Source organism: Schistocerca piceifrons, chromosome 3, assembly GCF_021461385.2.
Source record: "Schistocerca piceifrons isolate TAMUIC-IGC-003096 chromosome 3, iqSchPice1.1, whole genome shotgun sequence".
Taxonomy (NCBI): Eukaryota; Metazoa; Arthropoda; class Insecta; order Orthoptera; family Acrididae; genus Schistocerca; species Schistocerca piceifrons.
In genome coordinates, this window is record NC_060140.1 from 915,323,127 (window position 1) to 915,350,134 (window position 27,008).

Below are 27,008 nucleotides of genomic sequence, written 5' to 3' on the forward strand. Positions count from 1 at the left end.
GTGAAAGAAGCAGTCAGTAGCACACAAAAATCCTAGGAGTGACCGGATATCGAATCAGAAACCTTAGATCTGTGGTCTGGCACTTCGCGACTGAGCCTTTAATAATCAACCGATTGTCCTACACATCAATGAGTACAGTTAATAGCAAAAATGAAAATTACGATCACAGATATTGCGTTTTGATCGACAGCGACCACTTCTTTATTTATTTAAGAAATGTTTAAATCGTCTTGATCACTGACTCATGTTCAATTTATTTTGTTACAAAAGCGTAACTTCCATCCGGAGCACACGTTCCGGGAGGTGTGTGGCCATCGCAAGACTACGCCCACGGCAGGACCTAGCACAAGGTCGGCGGTGCAAGGTTCGCTACTTTCACGCATTGTGACGTACGCTTGGCCGACTTCGTATAAATAGCGGGCAGATACCAGACAGAAGCACATTTCGGCAGCAGCAGTAGCAGCAGCAGGAAGCAGCATAACCATGAACACCCTGGTACGTACCATTCTTCCAGACTCCAAGAGCAAATGCCTCGTTAGAGCCCATTACTTTAGCTTGTAATGAATAGCTACTGTTGTCTCTTATTTCAACGTTAACGGTACATTTCTCAAGTCTAGTTGGAGGCCACATTAAATGTAACGTAAGTTTGAAATGTTCGGAGATATATTCTAAATTCGAAAGTAGGACTTGAATTTGCTGTGAAAATGTGGGAATGAATATCAAATATAACATAAAGGAACTTTGGAGGTAATAATTATATCTCATGTGAGTACTGCACAGTTTTACTGGTCGTTACTATGTAGTATGAGACAAAATGCAGATAATTTCAGTTACAGTCTGTTACGTAAGAGCGTGGTCATCATTGCAGCCAGATGGTAAAAGAGATCGCCTTAGATCTGTCACAGCCCAGTAGGGTGGAGTTTCGTCCGTCATGCAGTGTACATTAAAGCATTAGTTTATTATGAAGTCTTTACTTAGATAGGCAAGAAGAGACTATGGTGCATCAAACGTGTGTCTTTTTGAGGCTGTGTTTCTCTTTAGCCGCCCAAAAAGTGATTCGTACAAAAGCGGGTAAAATGATATAAATTGCTTAGAAATGTGGATGACTTTGAAAAACACTATTAAATCGGCAAAGTGACTCCTAAAGTGGAAAAAAATGGTTATTAACCTTTTTATTCGGGAAATTCATTCTTAACATTGCGTCAAGTGCAAGAAACATTCACTTTGCAATAGCTGTCAACGCAAATTCGACGCATTTCGAGGTCTCTTCTACGTGAATATGCGCAAAATTTGGTTGCGACAGTGCTTCGGATATGCGAAGCAATTATCGACGCTACTGGTGACTGGACGAGTTATTAATTGTAACTGCATTATTTTTTTCTCATATGTGATGTTTACATGCGATTTAGGTTGTTGACAGATACATTACCATGATTATGTTTAACAAATTGGTCACGCTGCTACGATTGTAAAAGGCTAGAATAGTCCATGTAAACTGTTGACGACAGTGGCAGGTACTTCAAATGAGATTCATAACAGGAAAGTTGCCACTATCCTCGCAAAAGATTTGGTAAATTTAACCATATTAATGAGCATAAAATTTCGCTTCGTTTGCTTGGCTTTCAAGAGAAATATCCCTCTGTCCTCGGTTGGGTAGAAAACGCATAATAGTTGTTCGAAGTGCCTGCTAGGCACTGTGTGGGGGTTTCTGGGCCTTTATTCAAATGCAGAAGTTATGATACCATGAGGAACACTAATTCAAGTGGCATTCTGCATTTCAGATTGTCCTGAGTGCCATCCTGGCTGTTGCCGTGGCTAAGCCCGGCTACCTGGGGGCCGCCCCCGCCGCAGTCGTCGCCCCCGCCGCTTACGCCGCCCCCGCTGTGGTCGCCGCCCCCGTGCACGCCGGCTACGCCGCCTACGGCCCGGCCCCCGTGGCCGTTCGCTCCGACGGCTACCTGCTGGACACCCCTGCCGTCGCCGCCACCAGGGCCGCCCACCTGACCGCCGTCGCCCAGACCCAGGCCCGTGACGCCGTCGTCAACGGCGCCGCCGCCCTGGCCGCCCACGCCGCCCACGCGTACGCTGCCCATGCTTACGCCGCCCCCGCTGTGGCGTACGCTGCCCCAGCCCATGTCGCCTATGCTGCTCCTGCAGCATACGCCGCCCCCGGCGCTCTCGCTGCCGCCGCCCATCTCCACGCTAAGGCTGCTCTGCTCGGCTGAAATGTCGTCTGTAGAAAAAATGTGCTGCATTTTTAAAATAATCTACAAAAAAATAATAAATAATTGAAACCACTATATTTCTCAACTTTATTTTCCATTTCTATGACTAGATACTAATGCATCCGAATCATATCCTAGCTACATACAAACTACGTATCTAACTTTGAAAGTCAAACAGGAATCCATTGTTGGTACCAGCAACACTATGCATGGCATTTCTCTTTGGATCACGCCAACCTACTAGAATGCTGTTAAAATAGTATTAAATAGTTTCATGTGTCTGACACCTGAAATCTGAATGAGAGAAGTATTGTATATACATATGAAACAGCGTATGTTAATGTTTTGTAGCTATTGCTTTGGCAGCGTTCATTTGAACAATGTTAATATATGTCCCACGGGCATTAAGTTGACCATCAGTAAAGGTATCCTCAGTATCTGATATTTTGAAATAGTCGTGGTATATAGACAGTCCTTAAATCGTATAGCAATCATCGAAAATAAAACTCTGACATCACACACAAAAGAAAGTTCCCAGAATGAATTGGTCAAACTGCAGCCGAGAACGGGCCGCTTGAGCCTCGGTCTAGCACACAGTTTTAATCTGCCAGAAAGTTTCAAAGGGAGGGTTATCAAATTCAAAGATGAAGTCTCATGTCACTAACAGGAATTTAAAGCGCAACTTGGCGGTGACGGCAATTACACGATGGTATCAGAGTCAAATCAGCTGCCATAGGCACATGTTTGAGTGGAGGAGCACTCGAGACCACGATGGTCATCAAATGCACCCATTATAAATTTAGAAAATTATTTACTTTAGACGTGGCGTGGTTATATACTATTTTATAAATGTATGACAACACACAATGCGGTGCATATCTTTCTGGGCAACCATCGTAATTTTCTGAGATGTCATTCTACCATTCGATAATCTAGCTAGCGCATCAGTATTCAAATTGTGGTGGAGGTGGAAATACTTATCATACATAGTGTTTACGCAATGTAATTTATTGTATTTTCAACAAATTTATATTCATTTCCCTCTTTAAGGGTTGGGGTTGGGTTCTTTGGGGGAGGAGACCAGACAGCGAGGTCATCGGTCTCATCGGATTATGGAAGGACGGGGAAGGAAGTCGGCCGTGCCCTTTCAAAGGAACCATCCCGGCATTTGCCTGGAGCGATTTGGGGAAATCACGGAAAACCTAAATCAGGATGGCCGGACGCGGGATTGAACCGTCGTCCCTCTTTAAGGTTTTTCCATTACGGTATACATATGCAAATGACCCAAATGAAACATCCATGCTACAGGCCGCGTAAATCGTAAACTCTGTTCAACAATTTAACGTTGCTACCCTGAGACCTCTGAGGTTTTTCTATCACAGGTACAAATTGACTGTTCTGTGTGTTTATCTGTAGTCGAGTGTGTTTATCTACAGTTGAATGAAGACCATCTGACATAGTTAGCAGCCCCAGGAAAACATACTATCACGCATCCAAACTCTTGTGTTTCAGTTTTGAGGATGGACCTGTTGGCGAAAACGACTTCGACTTAGGCCCATATTATCAATGGAGCACCGAAAGCAGAAGCTACTCAAACGAACTGCTTATGATTGGCAACAACTGCCATCCGTTCTGAGACAAGTTTTAACCTTAGAACGAATAATGGACGCCACTGTATCCAATGGAAAACGTAGAAGAACAAATAATCTGTGTCCACTGCTGGACACTAGACAGGTGTTTGAGACTGTAAGATCACATCCCCGTCCACCCATCTTCATATAGGTTTTGTCGTATTTCCACGTCAAAGTTGGAATGGTTCCTGAAACAAAGCCATACGCGAAACCTTACCCTTTGTCCACTGCGAGATACCGTTTCACTTCCGTGGGGCTCGTATACTCGCTTCGGTAGTGCATATACTACATCTGTAACGATACAGTGATTTGCATAGCCTCTGTTCAAGGAAGAGACTCAACATCGAAAAGAGTTCTCCAATGATAATTGGAGCAAGACCTAAGTCGAATCAAGACACTTTCATGAGATTTATTGGTCTAGAAAGAGAACTCAGTACTGTAAAGTGGAACAAAATGTTTGATATCCTCAGCAATACAAGTATATATTACAGATAGAGACGAATAACATAGCGTAGCTACAAGAACAAAATGAAACAAGAAGAGTGCAAGATTAAGAGAGCTATGCTAGGATTAAAAGAAGAGTGAGGGATTCTATATTGTCGGCTCTTAACAGTTCGACCTATGGATCGAAGAAGCAAAAGAAAGAAAAATAGAAACGTGTAAAACTAGGACTAAAACGCAGTGTGCAAGAATATGATGATTTGGTAGTCGTCTGTGAAACTGAAGAAAAACTGCAGGACCTGTTGAATATAATGAATAATCAACGGTGCACAGAGTAAGGAATGGGAACCTAAGAACAGGAAATAAGCACTAGAAATCAGTCTTGTCACAAAAATAATGTTAAAATTAAGGTTCCTGTAGTTCTGGCAGTGAAGAAGTTGTGCCCCTTGGAAGCAAGATAAAACACATCGGATGAAATGGTAAATGAATCTTGTGTGTGTCTGGAGTGGGGGAGGAGGGAGTGAAACGGATGCGATAAACAAGAAGGAATGCATGGTATGTAAGGACATGCAAGTGTGACAACAATGGGAAATGGATATCCACGCAGAACTGGCGCAGGAGAGGAAAGGTTAACCACTTGTAGGTGAACATGAGGGTAGAAGAGCCAAATTCACTTGTTTGGCTGGTTAGTGCCGTATCTACACGATCACATATTCGGTATTCAAAAACTAAGTGAACACATATTCGAAAATGAGGTCTTGAAAGTTGAGGTCGACCTTCTCACACTGCGTAACAGTTTTACACTGAACGCTATAGTTACTGTTCAGTGTCGTTTCTATTTCGTAATATTGGCGTATCTTCCGTCATTGCTAAGCTGCCATAATATTTTTCGACGGTGACATTATTATTAGTTTTGTGTCATTATTATAACTTTAGTGAATCATTGCTGTAGGTGGTTCAATAAGTTTGCCGTTTACAGTTGGTTCGTACAGCCACTACGACGGTAAACATAACTCAATGGCTGTTGAAGCAGACGTTGCGACATTATGACGAACTGAGGCAACATTTAGTACCACAGAATCGAACGTTTTTCTGTGGTGTCAGGAGAAAATCAAACGTATGTTATGAATGTCAGGAGACCTAGACGGGTAAGCTTTAATTTGTTGGAGTAATCGGTTGAGCAGTATATAAGAAAGAAACGCAATGAAGGCTTGTTCGATAAGTTATTTGAGCAAAATGGAGGTATTGCATAACGTGGCGAAGAATCGAAAGCGGGTATGGGTTATTATGAAAATAAAATGGAGACTGTGCTACGCATGGGAAATGAACTCATTGTATTCAGATCAAAATGCATCAGTGAAAGCGAGAGGAGAAGATACCAGCTGATAGAACTAGGAAAATAACTACGACCAGGTTTCTGTCTGTCTCCTATCACTTCCAATCCATAATTAGAAAATATTAACTACAACAGCCACTAGATTATAAGGGGGTAAAAACTGGAGGAAGAAGAATGTGGCGCTTGAGGTGTGCAGGCGACATGTCCTGCTAGTAAGGGGCGAAAAAGAATTAGAGGGTATAGTGGATACCATTGAGCTACAGTAAAGGTATATGGAATAAAAATCAGTACACACAAAGTAAAAGTAATGGCTTCAGAAGGAGAAGTATGGGCATGTGTCCAACTTTGGAGAAATTAAGAGTGCATTAGTACTGGCGAAAGAGGTATTTTACAAGAGAAGAAGAATTATCAGCAATACGGACAGAGATTTGAGGAAAATGCTAATAAAAAGTTTAGTAATGAGCGTCCTCCTGTATTGTGCTGATATGTGAACACTGAGGAAGGAATATAAAACTAGACTGAAGGTAACTTAAATGTGGACATGGCGAAGACTGGAAAGAATAAGATGGACGAACAGAGGGATAAATGAAGAAGTACTTGGAAGACCAGGAAAGCAAAGACAGTTTCTGGATGGAATAAGGAGAAGGAGACGAAAGTGGACTGTATAAGACCCCCGTCCGCTACTGCTATACCATAACCTTAAAGTTGAAGGCAGGTCGTGAAATAAAACTATCTTGTTAAAGCAATTATGGTATAACGCAACAGAGCAGTGTTACCCTCTGAGAGGAATTTTCTTATGTTGACCGTGTTGTACCTAACGGAGGTGGCTTATCAGAAGTGAAAGTCAGATGTACGTAAATATTCAAACAGCAATAAACAATATTTAACCTATCAACACTGTTCAAAGGATAAAGAAAACGGTCGCCAGCCTAATTAGGCAAGAGAATGATTGACATTCTTGTTCAAAAAAATAGGTATGAGTTACTTTCACGGACAAACACAACCTGTACTTTGCCACACGCGAGTATAATGAACTCTGGCACCTGAATACAGTGTGTTCAGGTTAAGGTTGGAGTTAACAGATCAGAACAAACTATTGGCAAAAATATAACAGATAACAATACACACTATTACTTTCAGGGCTTATTCAAACTGAATGGTCTTTATAACGTTGCTATTAATATTCACGGTAGAATCATAAATTGGACATATGTTCAGTATTACTTTTCAAACAATTTCCTATCTGACAAAAAATTGTAAACGTATTTCACTGAAAAATTGTGAACTGGTCATAGTTTAAGTCTCTCTCAGTAAAATACTTTTCTATTTAGAATAAAATTTAAATGGAATTCACTAACAGATTACTTCTCACTGTCTTTTGAATAAAGAAGTTACTGTTTTCATAAACAGTTGTCTTTCTATTAATCGTTATGTAGCATGAGCACAACAGACAAACTATAGATCCTGTTACAACATTAATATGCACTTTTAATATACAAGGGGAGTCCAATATTGTACAGAAGTTCACTTGAATAGGAAGAGTAATTGAAACTTGCTATAATTAAGTAACTTTGTACATTTGAAGTACTTTCAGAAGAGGGGGGCCCTTAATCTTGACCACTGTAGCAGAGCATACTAAACACACTTTCAATACACTAAAAAAACAAGCCCTTAACAAGTATCAACAGTATTAGTTTCCAACACTTACTGCAGTATAACACAACTTGACATATCTGTAAGCAACTGACTCACCTTTTGCGATTTACCACAGGCAGCAATGTCATCATTTACTAAGCAAAACTTTATAAGCCTCAGTTTTAAGAACTTCTAATTTTGAAGTTGGCAACAATATATTCATAAGCAGTTTTAATAGAAAAATTATTTTCAGCAAGCATCATGTACTTCATCTCACTCTCTTGCCACATTAACTTTAACTTTCTTTCAATAAAGGACATTCGGTAAGCACTTTAGAGTGGGAGAGACCCTAAGTGGGTATGTGACTGAGGATACATCACGGTAGGTACAACAGTTCAGTTAAAATTTACCTTGTGTTTGAGTACACAAAACATCCAATGAGCTGATCCTTCACTGCACATTACTATAGTGTTCCATTACAGTGATTGCGCAGTGTGGTGGCGATTGCATGTTGGTAGGTGGATTTGCAGGTAGAATTGCCGTTCTCTGTAATTTCTTGGTGGCGATGATAGACACCAATTCCGGAATAGTTCCAGCTCTTTATCTATCTATCCGAGGCATTCGAAAGCGCCAGGAAAAGCCTCTCTCAGAAACAACACAATACACAACTTTTACATGAGCAGCTGTCAGTTTGGTAGCTCGTCCCCGACTGACTCTTGTTTCACCTTTCTACCTAGGCCGACCACAATTTACGCGTGCTACACAGTTCCGTTCCCGAGGCGAACCACAATACCTTTTACATACACAATAACTAAGAACCCTAAGGGAAAGTCAGCAGTTTACATAACAGCAAACATTTTAAATAAAACAGAACATTTGCATTTACTGGTAGTTCTACACATAATTATTTAAATAAAAATTATTTAATTTTAAAGATAACCAAAGATTTTATATGAGGAAGACAAAAGATCATTACAGAGATTATACTTCGTTACAGTATCGAATTAATCGAACACTAATTACAGAAGTTCAGCGATGGGATGTTGAGCAAAACAGAAAGCTAAATGAATCAACAAAAGGTATGTAATGTTTAAGCTATGGTGTTACAACTGGATATATATTAAGGAAAAGGAAGGTCTGTAATGACACAATTAAATAAAGATTGTAAAACACGTCTTTTAGAGCATGTAGACACAGCATTAATTGCATTCGTGTATCTCAAAATTTGAGTCCACCGCGGAGTAGGAAATATTTGAAAGTAGGTTCAAATGGCTCTGAGCACGATGGGACTTAACATCTAAGGTCATCAGTCCCCTAGAACTTAGAACTACTTAAACCTAACTAACCTAAGGATATGACACTCATCCATGACCGAGTGAGCATTCGAACCTGCGACCGTAGCGGTCGCGTGGTTCCAGACTGAATTGAACGTAGGTGCCAGTATTCTTAGAACATAACAAGTAAAGCCATGTGTTAGAAGTGTGATGAACCATTTGAACGTAAGTTGTCATTTTCGTGTATGAAGAAACTTCAAAAGGCTGATATTTTTTCACAATTAATTGCTTATAAAGAGTAATAATGTAGAAACATGAAGTATGTAGAGAAAGCAAATGCACCATGTATACTAAATTAACATAGTTGCTGTCTCCGAACAGTTATTCCACTGTACGTATTACACAATGCTGTCAGATGTGTTCATTTTAAACGGCATTTAGCGTTTTCTTAAGTACAGTAAGGGGACCACACCGTAAGCATGGAAAAGTTCCCATACCACAATTCCACCTCGCTGGTACGAATACTTCACTGCTGGAATTACAATTGATGACAGGAATTCGTAAACCCAAATCCTTCCATCGAACTGCCATTTAATACACCGTGGCTCGTCATATCACTTGTTTCTAGTCATCCATTGTCCAGTGACTTCTCTCTTCACACCACCTGAAGCGTTGCTTAGCAGTGACTACCGAAAACTCTGGCTTATGAGGAGGTGCTCCGCCACTGTACCATATATATTTTAAATCCTAAGCAAAATGGAGTTGCTTACTTGAGTGCTAGTAGCACTTTAGAGCTCACAACTGATTCCTCCCACTGGTTTCACGCGATTTTTTGCAACCTCCCTCCTAACTGCTCGCCGGCCTGTGTTCGTCAGTGTATATGATCAGCCTGGGCTTGATTTAGTTGTGATCGATATTTCGCTATTTCAGTTCGCAGTCGCACAACCAACAGTCGACTCGTCGAGATGGTTGAAACGGCTCTGATGGATTCGTTTTCGTGTGACGTCCAACGACTTGTCCACCCTCGTACATGCTGAGCTCTGCTTACCGACTCATTGCGCTGTAAATTCGTGTCAACTGACGACACGTTACTCCCCGCCTCCTCTTATAATGACGGTTCCTCTTCTCGTGAAATTTAGCGGCCATTCCTCATTACATAGAAGTGTCCGGACAATTTTCATTATATTCGAGCAGCTGTCCGCACACGACCATACACCTGGTGAAACAAGAAATTTCGTCCCACCAGGTGATACGATTCCATTAATCCCAGTCCAATCTCGATGATCAGTGCAGCCGTAGCAAGAAATATTGTGCCCTCTTAAGTTTTACTCCTTCTTCTCTTTCTTCACAGATAAATACCGTATTTCTATCTTTAGGTTACTTGACGTAGTGAAGGCGACTCTCATATTATTCTTTCGAGGCATGTATCCCATTTCAGAAAACGCAATGAATATCTTTTGTAACGCTACAAAACTTACATTGAGGCGACGTAAGTCATGGGATACAGATACCCACGTATACAGATGGATGTCGTATCACGTACACAAAGTATAAAACGGGAGTGCATTCGCAGAGCTGTTATTTGTGCTCAAGTGATAGATGTGTGAAGGTTTCCACCTGATTACGGCCACAGGACGGGAATTATCAGCCTCTGAATGGAGACAGACGCATGGGAAATTCCATTTCGAAAATCCTTAGCGAATTCAATATTACGAGGTTCACAGTGACAAGAGTGAGCCGAAATACCAAATTTCAGGCATTACCTCTCACGACGGACAGCCCAGCGGCCGACGGCTTTCACTTAACGACCGAAAGCGGCGGCGTTTGCGTAGAGCTGTCAGTGCTAACAGACAAGCACCTTTGTGTGAACTAATAGCAGAAATCAATGTGGAACGTACGATTAACGTATCCGTTAGGACAGCGCGGTGAAATTAGACGTTAACGGGCAATGACAGATGATTACCGGCGCGAGTGCCTTTGCTAACAGCACGACATCATCTACAGCTCTTCTCCTGGACTCTTGACCGTATCTTGTGGACCGTAGACGACTGAAATACGATGGATTTGGCGGATGAGTCCCGATTTCAGTTGGTAAGAGCTGATGGTAAGGTTCGACTGTGGTGCAGATCCAAGTTGCTCCATAGTAGTGTGGGTTGTGTTTACATGGAACAGACTGGGTCCTCTGGTTCCGCTGAACCGATCATTGACTGGAAGTGGTTACGTTCGGCTACCTGTAGACAATTTTCAGCCATTAATATATGTTCCCAAATAACAGCGCGTGATGTCACCGTATCGCAGTTGTTCCAGATTGGTTTGAAGAACGCTCAGAATAATTAGAGCGATGGCTTTAATCAGTCAGATCGGCCGACATCAAACCCATCGAACATTGGTCGGATATAACTGAGAGATCAGTTCGTACACAAAATCCTGCACCGGAACGCTTTCGAATTAATGGGCGACTGTAAAGGAGCACGATTCACTATTTCTCCAGGAGACTTCAAAAGACGTTTTGAGTCCATGTCACGTCGAGCAGCTACAATACGCTGGGCTAAAGGAGATCCGACACGGTATCAGGTGTTATACCATGACTTCTGTCACCCTACTGTAGTGTAATACTCGATACTAGTTCCGAAAGACAACAAATGTTATTGACATTACGCAGCTGCTGTCGATACTATTATACAAAGGGCGTTCAGAAAGTTTTGCACAGTCGTCTCTAATTGCAGGAATGACATTTCGTGTGAACATACTTGGAACATTTAGCTGTAAGTTGGTACATAAATGTATTTTCTTTTATTTACAGGTGAGCTGTAATGGACAGTGAAGTAGATGTCAGGTTGTGACAATGGCCGGTGGTGGAGTTCCTCTTCAAGACCGGCGATGTCTCTGCCACATCGATTGACAGGAAAAACTTCTCATGGTCGCGATTGACAGTCATATAATATTTCTTAAAAGACATCATAGTTGCCGTTGAAATATTTATTATTACGATAATAAGAAATATTTCATACAGTCTACTGCGACTATGATGGCTATTAAGAGATTCAAAGCAAGTTTCCCGTCTTTATGGGGAGGGCACAGTAGATCGCATCAGTATCCAGCGGTGGTTGCAGAGGTTTAAAGAAGGTGATTTCTAGAATGAGATTTTCACTCTGCAGCGGAGTGTGCGCTGATATGAAACTTCCTGGCAGATTAAAACTGTGTGCCCGACCGAGACTCGAACTTGAGACGCTTACCTTTCGCGGGCAAGTGCTCTGCCAACTGAGCTACCGATGCACGCCTCACGCCCGGTACTCACAGTTCTACTTCTGCCAGTACCTCGTCTCCTACCTTCCAAACTTTACAGAAGCTCTCCTGCGAACCTTGCAGAACTAGCACTCCTGAAAGAAAGGATATTGCGGAGACATGGCTTAGCCACAGCCTGGGGGATGTTTCCAGAATGAGTTTTTCTCTCTGCAGCGGAGTGTGCGCTGATATGAAACTTCCTAGCAGATTAAAACTGTGTGCCCGACCGAGACTCGAACTCGGGACCCTTGCCTTTCGCGAGCAAGTGCTCTACCAACTGAGCTACCGAAGCACGACTCACTTCCGGTACTCACAGTTATACTTCTGCCAGTACCTCGTCTCCTACCTTCCAAACTTTACAGAAGCTCTCCTGCGAACCTTGCAGAACTAGCACTCCTGAAAGAAAGGATATTGCGGAGACATGGCTTAGCCACAGCCTGGGGGATGTTTCCAGAATGAGATTTTCACTCTGCAGCGGAGTGTGCGCTGATATGAAACTTCCTGGCAGATTAAAACTGTGTGCCCGACCGAGACTCGAACTTGCCCGCGAAAGGCAAGGGTCCCGAGTTCGAGTCTCGGTCGGGCACACAGTTTTAATATGCCAGGAAGTTTCAAGGTGATTTCTCTCTACTGGACAATCCACGATGCGCTAGACCATCGACGGCGGTGAGTGATGTGAATAAGGAGAACATTGATCAAATCATCCAAAATGACAGATGTGTGACGACACGAGAGCTTGCTGAAATTTCTCGTATGTCAATGGGCAGCGTGGTATCATTGGTTCAGTCACTTGGGTATAGAAAAATGTGTGCACAATGCCAAACCCTATACAGCCCTTATGACGTAGGAGAAAATCAGCAAAATGTGTTGGAAAATTGTTGCTAATCCTGCCTACAGTCCAGACGACTTGTCTCCGTAAGATTTTTACCTCTTTGGTCGTCTGAAGGTCCTCCTGCGCGGTAAAACATTTGATAGTGAGAAAGGCCTTATTTCCTGTTTCAAACGATGGCGTAAAAGTCAGTCACCAGAATTTTACCAAAGTGCAATTACATCATGCAGAGAACGTTGAGCCAGATGCGTCACAGCTGATTTAGTAGGCTGAATGTGTCGCTAAATGTTACAAGTTGGTTCACAAAAATTTTCATTCTCCTCCTGCGAAAAATAAAAAAATTGGAGATGACTGTGCAAAACGTTTTGAACGCCATTTGTATAAAAAATGTCCCACACATAATATTGCTCTGAATGTAAACGATATTTATGACCGAATGTTTCTGAAAGTATTAGCATCTATTTCTGTGACAGCGGAATTAAGATCCTGGATAAACAAAAATTTGGATAATTAAGTGATACTCGTTTACGTCCAAAATACTAGCCGACAAAAGTTAGAATACATGGCAAGTGATTTTAAAACAGCAAACTCTGTACTGAATTGAGCGTTACACAAGAAAAAGTATCGGTTAGCGGCAAGGGTTTTAACATCTAGCACAGATAACTCGGAGATCTGAGAGGTGGGAAAATGAAGTGAAGAAACAGACAGCAAAAGTACAGCAAGCAATCGTAGAAAATATCACGTTTACTGCTGTCTTCGTTCTGAATTAATAAAACGAAACGTTTAGCGCACTGCGTATTTCAAATACAATATAATGTTGATGCAACGAATGAGTCACGTTTTTCCTGCTTTGCACAAGCAGAACGAAGAAACAGGCAGTAACAGCTAAAATTACCTAAAGTGAGGCAGTTATCAATCCGAAGATTGTTTTGAAGATCACAATGCTTCATTAGACATGGTCCAGTTGGAGGGGGTATGTGGTTGCCTTTCTCCAATCTTTGAACTGACTCATCCATCCAGTTCTTGGGGAACCTATGGCTTAACATGAACTACAAACCAGAGTGCAACTCGCCGTTTTTCACAGAGGTAAAAGAAGCGGTAAGTCGGACACAAACAAATTCTAGGATTCACCGGAAATCGAATCAGAGACTTTTGGATTTGTGATCTGGCATCTCATCACTGAACCACCAAGCCACATAAGGGTTGCCGAGACAGACAATAATCAACCGGATGTGTAACAAAGGACTAAGTAGAATTAATAACAAAAATTAAAATTACGAACATAGATATTGCGTTGTGGTCGACAGCTATCTCTTGTTAATGTTTTTACAAATGTTTAAATCGGCTTGATCACTGACTCATATTCAATTTATTTTGTTAAAAAACCGAACTTCCATCCGGAACACACATTCCGGGAGGTGTGTGGCCATCGCGAGACAACGCCCACGGGAGGACCTCGCACAAGGCCGGCAGTGCAAGGTTTGATACTTTCACGCATTGTGACGTACGCTTGGCCGACTCCGTATAAATAGCGGGCAGATACCAGACAGAAGCACATTTCGGCAGCAGCAGTAGCAGCAGCAGGAAGCAGCATAACCATGAACACCCTGGTACGTACCATTCTTCCAGACTCCAAGAGCAAATGCCTCGTTAGACCCCATTACTTTAGCCTGTAATGAATAGCTACTGTTGTCTCTTATTTCAACGTTAACGGTACATTTCTCAAGTCCAGTTGGAGTCCACATGAAATTTAACATAAATTTGGAATGTTCGGTGAAATATTCGAAATTGGAAAGTAGGACTTGAATTTGCTGTGAAAATCTTGGAAAGGGTATTCAATATATACAAGAACTTTGTGGGTAAAAATTATATCTCATAAGAGTACTGCACAACTTTTAGTGGTCGTTACTACGTAGTCTGAAACAAAATGCGGATGATTTCAGTTACGGTCTCTTAAGTAAGAGCGTGGTCGGTGATATACGCAGATGGTAAAAGGTAGCACGTTTTTTTCACAGCCTAGTGGGGGAAACGAATGTCCTTCATGGAAGTTCCATAAAGCATTACTTTACTTTGAATTCTTAACTGAGATACACGGTAAGGTACATGAGTGCAACTTGTGCGTATCATTTTCAAGCTGGGTTCCTCGCAATTCTCGCAAAATATATGGGTAAGTTTAACGAAATAATATTGCACACAAAACGAGCTACAATTGCACTACATTTACGTGGGTTTCGGCTGAGGTTTCGCTCTGTTGGAATAGGATAGGCATGAAAGTGGTCCTACTATTACCTACTACGCAGTTTACAGTTGTTTGTAGGACATTTATTCAAGTGCAGACCTTGTAAGTTAGGAAAAGTAGGGCGACTAATGATTCCAGTGGCATTCTGTATTTCAGATCGTCCTGAGTGCCATCCTGGCCGTTGCCGTGGCTAAGCCCGGCTACCTCGGCGCCGCCCCCGCCGCAGTCGTCGCCCCCGCCGCGTACGCCGCCCCTGCTGTGGTCGCCGCCCCCGTGCACGCCGGCTACGCCGCCTACGGCCCCGCCCCCGTGGCCGTGCGCTCCGACGGCTACCTGCTGGACACCCCTGCCGTCGCCGCCACCAGGGCCGCCCACCTGACCGCCGTCGCCCAGACCCAAGCCCGTGACGCCGTCGTCAACGGTGCCGCCGCCCTGGCCGCCCACGCCGCCCACGCCTACGCTGCCCACGCCTATGCCGCCCCCGCTGTGGCGTACGCCGCCCCAGCCCATGTCGCCTATGCTGCTCCTGCAGCATACGCCGCCCCCGGCGCTCTCGCTGCCGCCGCCCACCTCCACGCTAAGGCTGCTCTGCTCGGCTGAAATGTCGTCTCTAAAAAAATACTGCTTTTGTAAAATAATCTACAAAAAAATAAATAAACCGTTGAAATCACTGGATTTCTAAACTTTGTTTTTCATTTCTATGACCAGATACTAATGCATCAGTTTCATGTGCTAGCTACTTACAAACTATGTATCTACGTCTGAATGTGAAACACTATGAACACGTAAATGGTGTATTGGTTGGATCACGCCATTCTACTAATATCATGCTAAAGTAATAGTAAATGAATTATGTGGGCTGACCCCTGAGAGAGAGATGCATTCCACATACGTATTAAACAGCATTTGTTAGTGTTTCGTCGGGTTTGGTTTGGCAGTAGTAATTTCAACCATATTAATATATGACCGAGTCACAATTTGTCGTTGGGCACTACGTTTACAATCCGTACAGGTACTCTCAGGATATGGTATTTTTAAAATAAAGACAATCGTTAAATTACATAGTAATCATCGAGAAATAAACTGTGACATCACGTACAAAAGAGGGTTCGCAGAATGAATTTCTCACTCTGCTGTGGAGTATGGGCCATTTGACTCTCGGTCCGGCACACACTTTTAATCTGACAAAGTTTAAAAAGAAGGTTATCATCCTTAAAGCAGAAGTTTCATGTCACTGATAGGAATTCAAAGCGCGTCTTGGCGGTGACGACACCTGCGGGATCGGATCAGAGTCACATCAGCTGCCATAGGCACATGGTTGAGTGGAGAGTACTATCGACCACGATGGCATCTAATGTATCCATCTTATGCATTTCGAAAACGTTTGAGTACAGATGTGCTGATGTGGTGTACCAATTTATAAATGTATAACAATTCTGCTGTTCAGTGTACTCACTTAAAAGGGGATCTCTTTTTTTCTCTATTATTGTTGTAATTTTCTGAGTTGCCATTCTACCACTCACCGATATAGCAAGCATATCAGTTTGTAGCCAGTGAACCATCGCTAGCAAAGTCGGCTGTACAACTGGAGCGAGCGCTAGGGAGTCTCTCTAGACTAGACCTGCAGTGTGGCGGCGCTCGGTCTGCAATCACTGATAGTGGCGACACGCGGGTCCGACGTATACTAACGGACCGCGGCCGATTTAAAGGCTACCACCTAGCAATTGTGGTGTCTGGCGGTGACACCACACTTACAATAACAAAATGAAACCATAAGAGTACAAGATTAAGAGAAAGGTGCTAGGATTAAACGGAGGAATTCCGCAGTGTTGGTTCTTTACAGTTCGACCTATGGATCGAAGAAGCAAAAGGAAAGAAAGAAACTTAAAAAAAAATTGGGACTAAAACTGAGGGTGAAAGGATATCATTAAAAAGACTGGCTTATGTTTTAGCAGTCCTCTGTGAAACTGAAGAATAACTGCAGGACATGTTCATCATAATGAATAATCAACGGTTCTCACACTATGGAATGAGAACCAAAGAAAATGAAAGGAGGAGCAGAGATAGATTAGGTCACAAACAAATAATGTCAGAATTGAGGATCCCTTAGCTTTGACAGTGAAGAAGTTGTGCCGCCCTGGAAGCAAGACGATACTCTACAGAAGAAATGGTAAATGAGTCGTCCGAGTGCCTGGAGTGGGAGAGGGGAAAGTTAAACGGAAGTGTTAAACAAGAAGGAATGCATGGTATGTAAGGACTTGCAAGTGTGACAACAATGGGAAATAGTAATCCACGGAGGATTGGCATAGGAGAGAAAAGGTGAACGATTTCTTGGTGAACATGACTGTAGAATGGTGCAAATTCACTTGTTTGGTTGCTTAGTGCCGTATATACACGATCCCAAATTCGGTATTCAAAAATTAAGTGGACTCATATTGGAAAACGAGGTTTTAAAAGTTGAGGTCGACGTTCTCACATTGTACATTAGGTTTACACTAAATGTTATAGTTACTATTCTATGTTGTTTAAATTTAAAAATTTTGTAGTACCTTCCATCATTGCTAAACTACCATCAATGTTTTTGGACGGTAACATTTATTAAACCAAGCATATCACTTACTATTAGTTTTCTGTCATTATCATATCTTTAATGAATATATGTTGTAGGTGGTTCAACAAGTTTGCACAGAGGCTACAATGATAAATTTTAATCAATTGCTCTTGAAACGGACGTTGCGAAATTATGAGGAGCAGGGACCACATTTAGTAGCAGAGAAGTCAACATTTTTACGTGGTGTCAGAGGAAAACAAAAGGCATGTTGCGAGTGCCCGGGGAACTAGACGGAGAAAGTTTGATGTGTTGGAGTACAGGTTGAGCAGAATAAGAGAGAGAAATGCAATGAAGGCTTATTCGATACGTTATTCGAGCAAAAGGGAGATACTGGATAAGGTAGCGAATTATCGACAGCGAGAATGGGTTATTATGAAAATAAAATGGACACTACGTTATGTATGGGAAATAAAACCATTGCGTAAAGATCGAATTGGATCAGTGAAAGTGAGGGGAGAAGGAACCAGCTGATAGAACTAGGAAAAGGACTACGACAAGGCTACTGTCTGTCTCCTGCCACTTCAAACCTATAGTTAGAAAATATGGATGTGCACAACACCCTAGAAGATAAGGGGGCAAATACTGGATGAAGAAGAATGTGGTGTTTGAGGTTTGCGGGCGACATGTATTCCTAATAACAGGTGAAAAAGAATTAGAGGACATAGTGGAAACCATTAGGTTAAAGGGAAGGTTTATGGAATGAAAATCAACACGCAGAATATAAAAGTAATGTCACAAGGAGGAGAAGTGTCAGAATGTGTAGCTAGCCTTAATTCACTGCCGGTCGTTGTGGCCGAGCGGTTCTAGGCGCTTCAGTCCGGAACCGCGCTGCTGCTACGGTCGCAGATTCGAATCCTGCCTCGGGAATGGATGTGTGTGATGTCCTTAGGTTAGTTAAGTTTAAGTAGTTCTAAGTTCTAGGGGACTGATGGACTCAGATGTAGGGTACCATAGTGCTCAGAGCCATTTAAAGATTTGCCTTAAATCACTTGGAAGCAGGACAGAAACCTATTGAAGAGCGACGAATAAATTAAGAGCAGAATAGTATTGGTGGAAGAGGCATTTTATAAGAAAAACAATCCTGTTTCTAGCGCCATTTTCCTTAACATCAGTCGCTCGTGTGCTTTGTGTGGCACCTTCTTCTCCCTTACCAACCACTTCATCTGAAATCGCTGCTCGCGCACCTTGCGCAGCGCCAACTACTTTCGTCTAATTTCATTTTCGGACAACACCCTCTTTTCGACGTTTCCACTTTCGTTTCTCCCTTCTAGTAACTCCCTGGCCCTATAACCCTTTCTAAAATCTTGCCACTCATAGCGCTTTAAACCGTAAAAAAAAATCATCACTCCACTCCGCGATCCCTAAATACTCCTTTTCGCACAAATTGTCTGTCTTTGCTTGGTTGTCGATGCTTGGGCTTTCACTTAACAACACGTCCGATTCCTTTCTTATTTTGGCGATATTTGCCACCAAAACCGGTCCACTGAACGCAGTTATGACGTCATTCTCCCTGCTGCCATTACTGCAATTGCACTAAGGGCAGCTGATCGCTCCGCCACGTTCATTGCACTCGATTGCTCAGTTCGCACCCTCGCCCCTGTAGCATAGCCTGTCGCCTGTGACTCGTTCATGTGTGCGCCTGTTATTCTGCGTGTACAGACCTGTGACGCTGTACTGCCACTTACTCGTGTCTCATATTCACATTGTTTTGAGCCGGCTATTGTGGCCAAGCTGTTCTAACGCACTTCAGTCCACAACTGCACGACTGCTACGGTCACATGTTCGAACCCTGCCTTGGACATGAATGTGTGTGATGTCCTTACGTTAGTTAGGTTTAAGTAATTCTAGGTTCTAGGTGACTGATGACCTCAGATGTTAAGTCCCATAGTGCTCAGAGCTATTTGAACCACATTGTTTTGGTCGGTATGATTTCATTAGTTTCGGCCGGTACTATTTGTCCACATGAGTATGGCCCATAAGACACGTGGGCCTTAGTTTTCCACGTCATTTTGGTTTTGATAGTTTCACGGTGCAAATCCTCTACTGCGAAGTCAGATGCTACCGCGAGCTCTGCCTCTACCTCTTTGCATCATATTTACGTTGTAAAGTTCATTCTCATTGTGTTCATAATCTCATGATTACCCGATTCTGGCTGTTATTATTTTGACGATAATCGCGGTTCCCTCTCCAGTGGTCCTCATCTTCGACCCTTTCCAAAAGTGATGAGAAGCTTTTGTGATTACTTCCCACGTAACGTTCAGAATCCTCTGGGAGCTTTTTCCATAGTTCCCACACTATTTCAGATTCTGTTCATCTGTTTCTCACGTGTGTCAGTTTCCGATACCACATTCTGCAAAACTCTTTCACTGAGTTTCTGCCTCTGTTGCCATATAACCTGGCAATCATAAACTCCCACCATAGGCAGTCCTGTTATTGCTCTGACCAGTTTTCCTCTATTAATTTCTGTTTAAATTCGCCAAATGACATTTGTTCTGTATCGAAATCTAGGCCACATCTTATCACTTTGCCAGCTAATGTGCTGATGGCCACATTTACGTTTTCCTGGTCCACTATGTGATCAGGAATATTCATTTCACAGTTTTTAAAAAAAATCAATGGGGTGCCACACATTATGCCTTTTTACCAGATCAAATCATTCTTCACCCTCTAGCAAATTGCTACACGTTGTTCTGGCAATGACACAATTCGATTTTTCTCTTTTTTTCCTTTCAAGTTCGCTCACTTTACCTTTAATTTGGGGAAGTGTTATGTTCACGCTTCTTTTGGCATGTTGTCATTTGTTTATTCATTTCCTTTTCGGAATCACTCACCGTTTGCCTCAATTGAGAAATTACGGTTTTACATTTGTTTACTCATTTGTTTACTATTTCGGTTTTGACGCTGTAAACATTTTCATCAACTTTTGTTACAACGAGAGGTTCAACAGTGTCTTGAATCTTCATTATTTCGGCATCGAACATATCGTTGATGTCATTAATCTGTCTCTGCTTAGTGGTGACATTGTTATTGATAATATCTATTTCAGTTGTTAAGTCCTTGACTGCATTACTCACAACACGTACTTTTGAGTCTATCTTTTCGATCTGTTTACTGATTTTAACACCTGGTGTTTTAAGCTGATTGTTAATATTACTACCTTGTGCTGCAATTTGTGCTGACAACATTTTTAACAAATCGTTCATGCTCAGCGCTTTCTCGCTATCTTGTTCTAAGGTGTCCTCATACTCAGATTCTAATTCTCGTGTTTCGATCGGTTCACTTTCGACTTTTGATGAATTGAACATATCCATCTAGCCATTAACGTAACTACTGTCATCATTCATGTCGTCTGTCATACCTTGTTTTATTTGTAACGGGCTCACCATTTGAATTTGATCGTTGACGTGCATATGGTACTCAACGTAATCCTGTTGCCATCCCGTCGCATTATCTGTGTTCTCGTCTAGTGAACTACTGTCTGCTAGTACAACAGGTACTTTTTAGTTTCGCTCATTCTGACCTACTGCCGTCTTTGTATCAATTTTAGTTTTGTTAACACTCTGTATTTTATCTTTTAAAGACCTGTAAAGTTTTCTGTTAATTATTTTGCCTGATCTATTGCACGATCGCGCAGCTGGACATTCAATACTCATCTTCAGTTACTTTACGACCAATATTTATGTTACAATCTCTATTGTAGTGAGTAAAACTTTGACCAAAGTCCTGTCACGGTCGTCACATACAACACTAACGTGCCGCGAAACACGCTAATGTTACCTTCTGAGAGGATTTCAAAGTTCGACCCTGCGTGTGTCTAATGGAAAATTGTATTTGACTATAATTTCGAATTTTGTGCAGTTAACCGTAAAACCAAATAGACTTTAAAATTCGGAGTTAACAAGTGGCAAAACTGTAAGTGAATGAAAAAAAAATGAACAGTTGCGAGCCTAATTAGGCTCATTAATTTGAAAATATATATTTGAGAAAATTGCATATTAGTTACTGAAGTTACTTTAGTTGAAACTTCCCTTTGAATAGCAAACAGGATACAAACATCGCAGTGCACTCTGTACTGTGTGTAGTAGTAATTACAAATAATACACACCAGTAAATTATGCAGAGAAAAATTCCATCAAGCTCGTACTAATGATGACTACAATCATTACCATTACTTAATCAAAATACTGAAACATCACCGCATGGATCGCAGAACTTATTTTTGACATGAGGGGCTTCTATCTTGACTGACATGAATAACACAAATATAGATGAATAACATCTTAAATGCACTTTTTAAGCTCCTCTGCATATAGGAGTTTTCCTTAGCAACAGTAATAGTTCATTTTTTTCTTAATAGGAGAACAATATGATGGGAACCCATAAAATGGTATCGTTTCACTACCCAAGGTTCTTTGATTGTTCTTAAAATAAAAAATATCTCTGAAAATCTAGCCATTCACTTAAATTAATTTGCAAGGTAATAAAATGCAACATGGGGCTTAAGTAACTTCAAAATGAACCATTTCTGATGCGTACCAAAACTACACAATTTGAAAATGTGCATAACTCCACTTCTAAGAATACTACCACAAATCGGCTCATTGAACATTTATATGTACTTGTACTTTAGCCACCTGTGAAGTAGGCATTCTTGCCAATAATATTTACACAATGTTGCACTGTAATTCTCCAAAACTATATTTTAAACTAAATTAAGGATGCTTTAGCAAAAGCCTATTCAACTTCACTTTAAATAATTAAGGTTTTCACTTTCCTATTGATTAATTTTTAAATTTTTGTACTTAAACTTGCTACCTTAACAATTTCACTTGAGTAGTCCATAAAAAAAGCATCCAAATTTTACTCCTACTTTAACTTTTACCATTACTTTTACTTTAGACAAAAAATCACTTTTAAACGCATGAATGCGATAATTGTCCATTTAAATCAGAATACTCGGTTTTAGTAGCACTTAGGTGAGGACTCTGCGTAGGTTCGTGATCAGGACTGAAGTTATGGTTTCTAACACCAGTTGACGTTTTATATGTTTATTATTGAAAGAACATACAAGTTAATTGGTCCATGCCAATACAGATTACGTAACTGAATGTATGAAGCCTGTGAAGCAGTGACGACGATTAGTGGCAGGCGAAATGGCCGATAATTGCACTCACGGCTCTCGATGCGCCAATGATCTATGAAATCTCTTCTTGGCTTCGGGTTTTCAACATATTAGAGTGCTTTTATTACTCCGTCAATACCAAGTAATAGCCAGGTCCACATCCGAGTCCTTTTTTATCACTGCCGAGATGTACCGTGCTAAGTCTAGCCTCAAACTGCATACCGTTCACACAAAGGAGCCGCTCAGTTCGACCGCCAAACCCACCTTTCACATCGCTCCATGCCACTTTCGCTGCAGAGGGAGTTCTCTACAGCGTTTACATGTTACAAATACAAGTGCCGCAAACATGAACCAGCATTTAACAAACATACTTCTCTCATAAACATATTCACATTACAATAATTTAAAATTTCAACATATTCTTTCGATTTTTTTCAAATATACATTACAAAAGTCTAATTTTCTAGCCATACAACAAGGAGTTCAAACACCACAGAATGCACACTTCATAAATTGCGGATACACACTTACTTAAAATAAACCTACTCCTAATAAGTGTTACAAGCTGTGAGCCATATGCGGATCGTGTTGATGCCGTTCATAGCTTGGCATCTTGTAATAGCCACAAACAATGTTACACACAATTAACGTCTGAAGGCCGGAATTACAAGTGGGGAAAGCAATGACATGTTAAAACATTAGAGTAAATTTTGAACAATTATGACAAATTTTCCAAATACGACGGAGTGATCCACAGACAGAGCTCCCTGGATCGACCAGAGGAAGGTGACTACAGCTGTGTAAGCGGTGAGACAGGCAGCCAAGAGTTGTACTCATATAACAGGATGGCAACTCACACCAGGGGTAGATTAAGCGCAGACCGACCGACTAACCAATCCTAACGTCCGATCACCGGTGCAACGATGGAGTATTTTTAGGCAAGGGCGAAGGGACGGACAGATACCACGTCTTCAGAAACACACCCAAGGCCGAAGGAAACACTAAAAGCAAGGTAGACCTCCCAAAAACATATGCACAGTACAATTCAAGAGGCTGTCGAACCACACGCCGTGTCGCACAGCAGCAACACGTCGAGGAAAGGTACACTGCCTTAAAAAGTACGCTAACCTCCATGGCAGGTAACTGGGGCGTTAGCGGCCACAAGGCAGAAAATACCACTGGTTGCACTTCAGTAATAAGAATACTAGTAAATCCAAACCAACATCAAGCAGTAGAAGGCGCCAAATAGCTTCCGCCAACAGACTCCACATGTTGCTGTTGGTCTCACCGACCCAGGAAGCAGCAACACGCAAACAACAGCGAGATCTGAAACGGGTTTCAGTACTGGACACGTTTCACTCAACTTCAAACGTCCTGGGTTCGGTCGTCGGCGACAGCAGCTCGGTCCGACAGTGTCTGCTCCCCACCAGCGGTCCCGGCCTGTCCTCACACTGCAGACCTCCTCGCTGCTCCGTCCGAAGCCGAACTCATCGCTGTTCGCAACCCCTCACCAACTCCAGTACGCAGATAGCATAAAAGCAACTATTCATTCAAAACCACAAGACACACGCGGATCCAGGAAAACAATTCCACCAACAACTCACAATGCTAAAACCAGTCACTGTGAAACAACACGGACGAATTATAAGAAGGCACAAACACAGAGAAGCCATAAGTGGTCGGAAGACCAAATGCACGTCGTCCGCTGCAACGACAGACCGAACGACCAACCAATAGTCGTCCCCACCCAAGTCAGGCACAGGAAAGATCCCAGTATAAATCGTTGACTGACAAATTATTTCCCTGAGGCCACTTCGACGGGCGGACACACAAAGGTGAAAGTTGCACTATACGGATATCACGGTCCATTCAACTAAAACTCGCTGAATCCGGTCCTTGACGTGGTCGTGCACTCTCACGACCACATCTGACATTGCATGTGTGATGCCAGCGGTCAGGCGAGTACTGGCTGTCCGGACCTCACTGCTGCTGTGTCCCAACGCCCCTACCTCGACACACAACGACCCGGAAATACTAGAGGCCGCTCCAAAGATGGTACCACAGTATGCGCTATCGACAAGCGCTGCTGCTGCCACTCACGGACAGACAAGGTGAGCAAACTTAGTGGAGCCAGTGAACACACTAAGAAAACGAGACGCCACTTCGATAGTACAGGAGGCATCAACGTGAGCTGCACACGGCTCAAGCTGTCTGTGCCAACATACAAGCAACACTGCGTGAACCTATAGCAGAAATCAACGTGGAACATTGCGTCCATGGCTAAGCGACCGCTTTCCATGAAGTGGGGCCGGGGCTGTTCCTCAGATAAGTAACGTTGCTTGACATGGTACCACGGTACTTTAGCTTTTTATGTTTGACCGTGCTTTATTCTGGCATATATTAGTTTATTTTATGCTTCTGAAGATGGCTAGAGTACTTCAACTGAAACCTGGGTAACTTTTCGCAACTGAGGCGGAACTTTGACGTATTAATAGACTTCGTGTTCCCAAACAACAACGTGACATGTGATCGTATCACAATTGTTCGCGATCGGTTTGAAGAACACTCAGAATAATTCGAGCGATAGCCTTAATCAACCAGATCGGCCGACATGAAACCCATCAAACACTGAGCGGATATAATCGAGAGATCAGTTGATACGCAAAATACTGCACCGGAACAGTTTCGATTTAATGGGCGACTATAGAGGAAGCACGGTTCAATATTTCTGCATGGGACTTCAAAAGACTTTGTGAGTCAATGTCACGTCGAATAGCTAGAGCACACCGGGCTAGAGGGGGTTCGACACGATATCAGGAGGTACCCCACGACTTTTGTCACCCCAGTGTAGCGTATTTCTCGAGGCTAGTTCCGCAAAAATACAAATTTTATTGACATTACGCAGCTGCAGTCGATACTATTTTATAAAAAAAATGGCCATTAGTTAATATTCCTCCGAATGTAAACGATATTTCTGATAGAGTGTTTGTGAAAGTAGTTTCAGTAGTTATGTGATACTCGTTTATATCGAATACACTAGCTGACAAGAGTTAGAATACATGGCAAGTGGTTTTAAAACTCAAATTCGGTACTGAATTGAGCATTACACTAGAAAAAGTAACGGGTAATGACAGGGATTTGAACATCTAGCAGCCGGGCAGAGTGGCCGAGCGGTTCTAGGCGCGTCAGTCATGAACCGCGCGACGCTACGGTCGCATGTTCGAATCCTGCCGCGGGCAGGATGTGTGTGATGTCCTTAGGTTAGTTAGGTTTAAGTAGTTCTAAGTTCTCGGGGACTGATGAACTCAGATGTTAAGTCCCATAGTGCTCAGAGCCATTTCTTTTTTTAACATCTAGCGCAGATAAATGGTTCAAATGGCTCTGTGCACTATGGGTCTTAACTGCTGAGGTCATCAGTCCCCAAGAGCTTAGAACTACTTAAACCTAACTAACCTAAGGACATCACACACATCCATACCCGCGGCAGGATTCGAACCTGCGACTGTAGCGGCCACGCGGTTCCAGACTATAGCGCCTAGAGCCGCTCGGCCACTCCGGCCGGCTCTAGCACAGATAACTGGGATTTCTGGGAGGAGGGAAAATGAAAGGACGAAATAGACAGCAAAAGTACAGCAAGTAAACATGTCTAACGTTAATTGGTGCCTCCGTTCTGTGTTAATAAATCAAAAATCTCAGCGGGCTTGGTGATTCAAATTCAACATAATGTTGAATCAACGCACGAGATAATTTTTCCCTGCTTTGCACAAGCGGAACGAAGGAGCAGGCAGCAACAGGTATAATTATCTAAAGTGAGGCAGTTATCAAACCGACGATTGTTTTGAACACCACAGTACTTATTAGGTAGGGTCCAGTTGGAGGTATTATGTCGTTGCCTTCCTACAATCTTTGAACTGACTTATCCATCCAGTTCTACGGGAACCTACGGCTTAACGTGAATTAGAAACAACGGCGCAACTCGGCGTTTTTCACAAAGATAAAACAAGCGGTAAGTAGCACACAAAAATGCTGGGATTGACCAGAGATGGAACCAGAGACCTTTGGATTTATGATCTGATACTTCGTTATTGAACTACTGAGCCATATAAGGGTTACCGAGTCATTTAATAACCAATCCTATGCGTGACACAGAAATGAGTTATTTATTTAAGAAATGTTTAAATCGCCTTGGTCACTGACACATATTCAATTTATTCTGTTAAAAAAACGGAACTTCCATTCGGAACACACATACCGGGAGGTGTGTGGCCATCGCAAGGCAACGCCTACGGGAAGACCTCGCACAAGGTCGGCAGTGCAAGGTTCGGTACTTTCACACATTGTGACGTACGGTTGGCCGACATTGTATAAATAGCGGGCCGA

At 42.4% G+C, this 27,008-nt stretch overlaps 2 protein-coding genes and 1 non-coding gene across 3 annotated transcripts; all 3 read left to right on the forward strand.

Moving 5' to 3' along the window:
- Positions 1-399: 399 nt before the first annotated feature.
- LOC124789437 (cuticle protein 16.5-like) lies at positions 400-2,300 on the forward strand. Its single transcript, XM_047256783.1, has 2 exons — positions 400-495; positions 1,782-2,300. Exons 1-2 carry the CDS (start codon positions 484-486, stop codon positions 2,223-2,225), a joined length of 456 nt encoding a protein of 151 aa, XP_047112739.1. The 5' UTR covers positions 400-483; the 3' UTR covers positions 2,226-2,300.
- A 1,815-nt stretch (positions 2,301-4,115) lies between these two features.
- Positions 4,116-4,221, forward strand: LOC124791136. Its single transcript, XR_007016556.1, has one exon. It is a non-coding gene; the product is annotated as a U6 spliceosomal RNA (small nuclear RNA).
- Positions 4,222-14,222: 10,001 nt separating this feature from the next.
- LOC124789729 (cuticle protein 16.5-like) lies at positions 14,223-15,578 on the forward strand. Its single transcript, XM_047257179.1, has 2 exons — positions 14,223-14,266; positions 15,052-15,578. The coding sequence occupies exons 1-2, from the start codon at positions 14,255-14,257 to the stop codon at positions 15,493-15,495; spliced, it is 456 nt and encodes a 151-aa protein (XP_047113135.1). The 5' UTR covers positions 14,223-14,254; the 3' UTR covers positions 15,496-15,578.
- Positions 15,579-27,008: the final 11,430 nt, after the last annotated feature.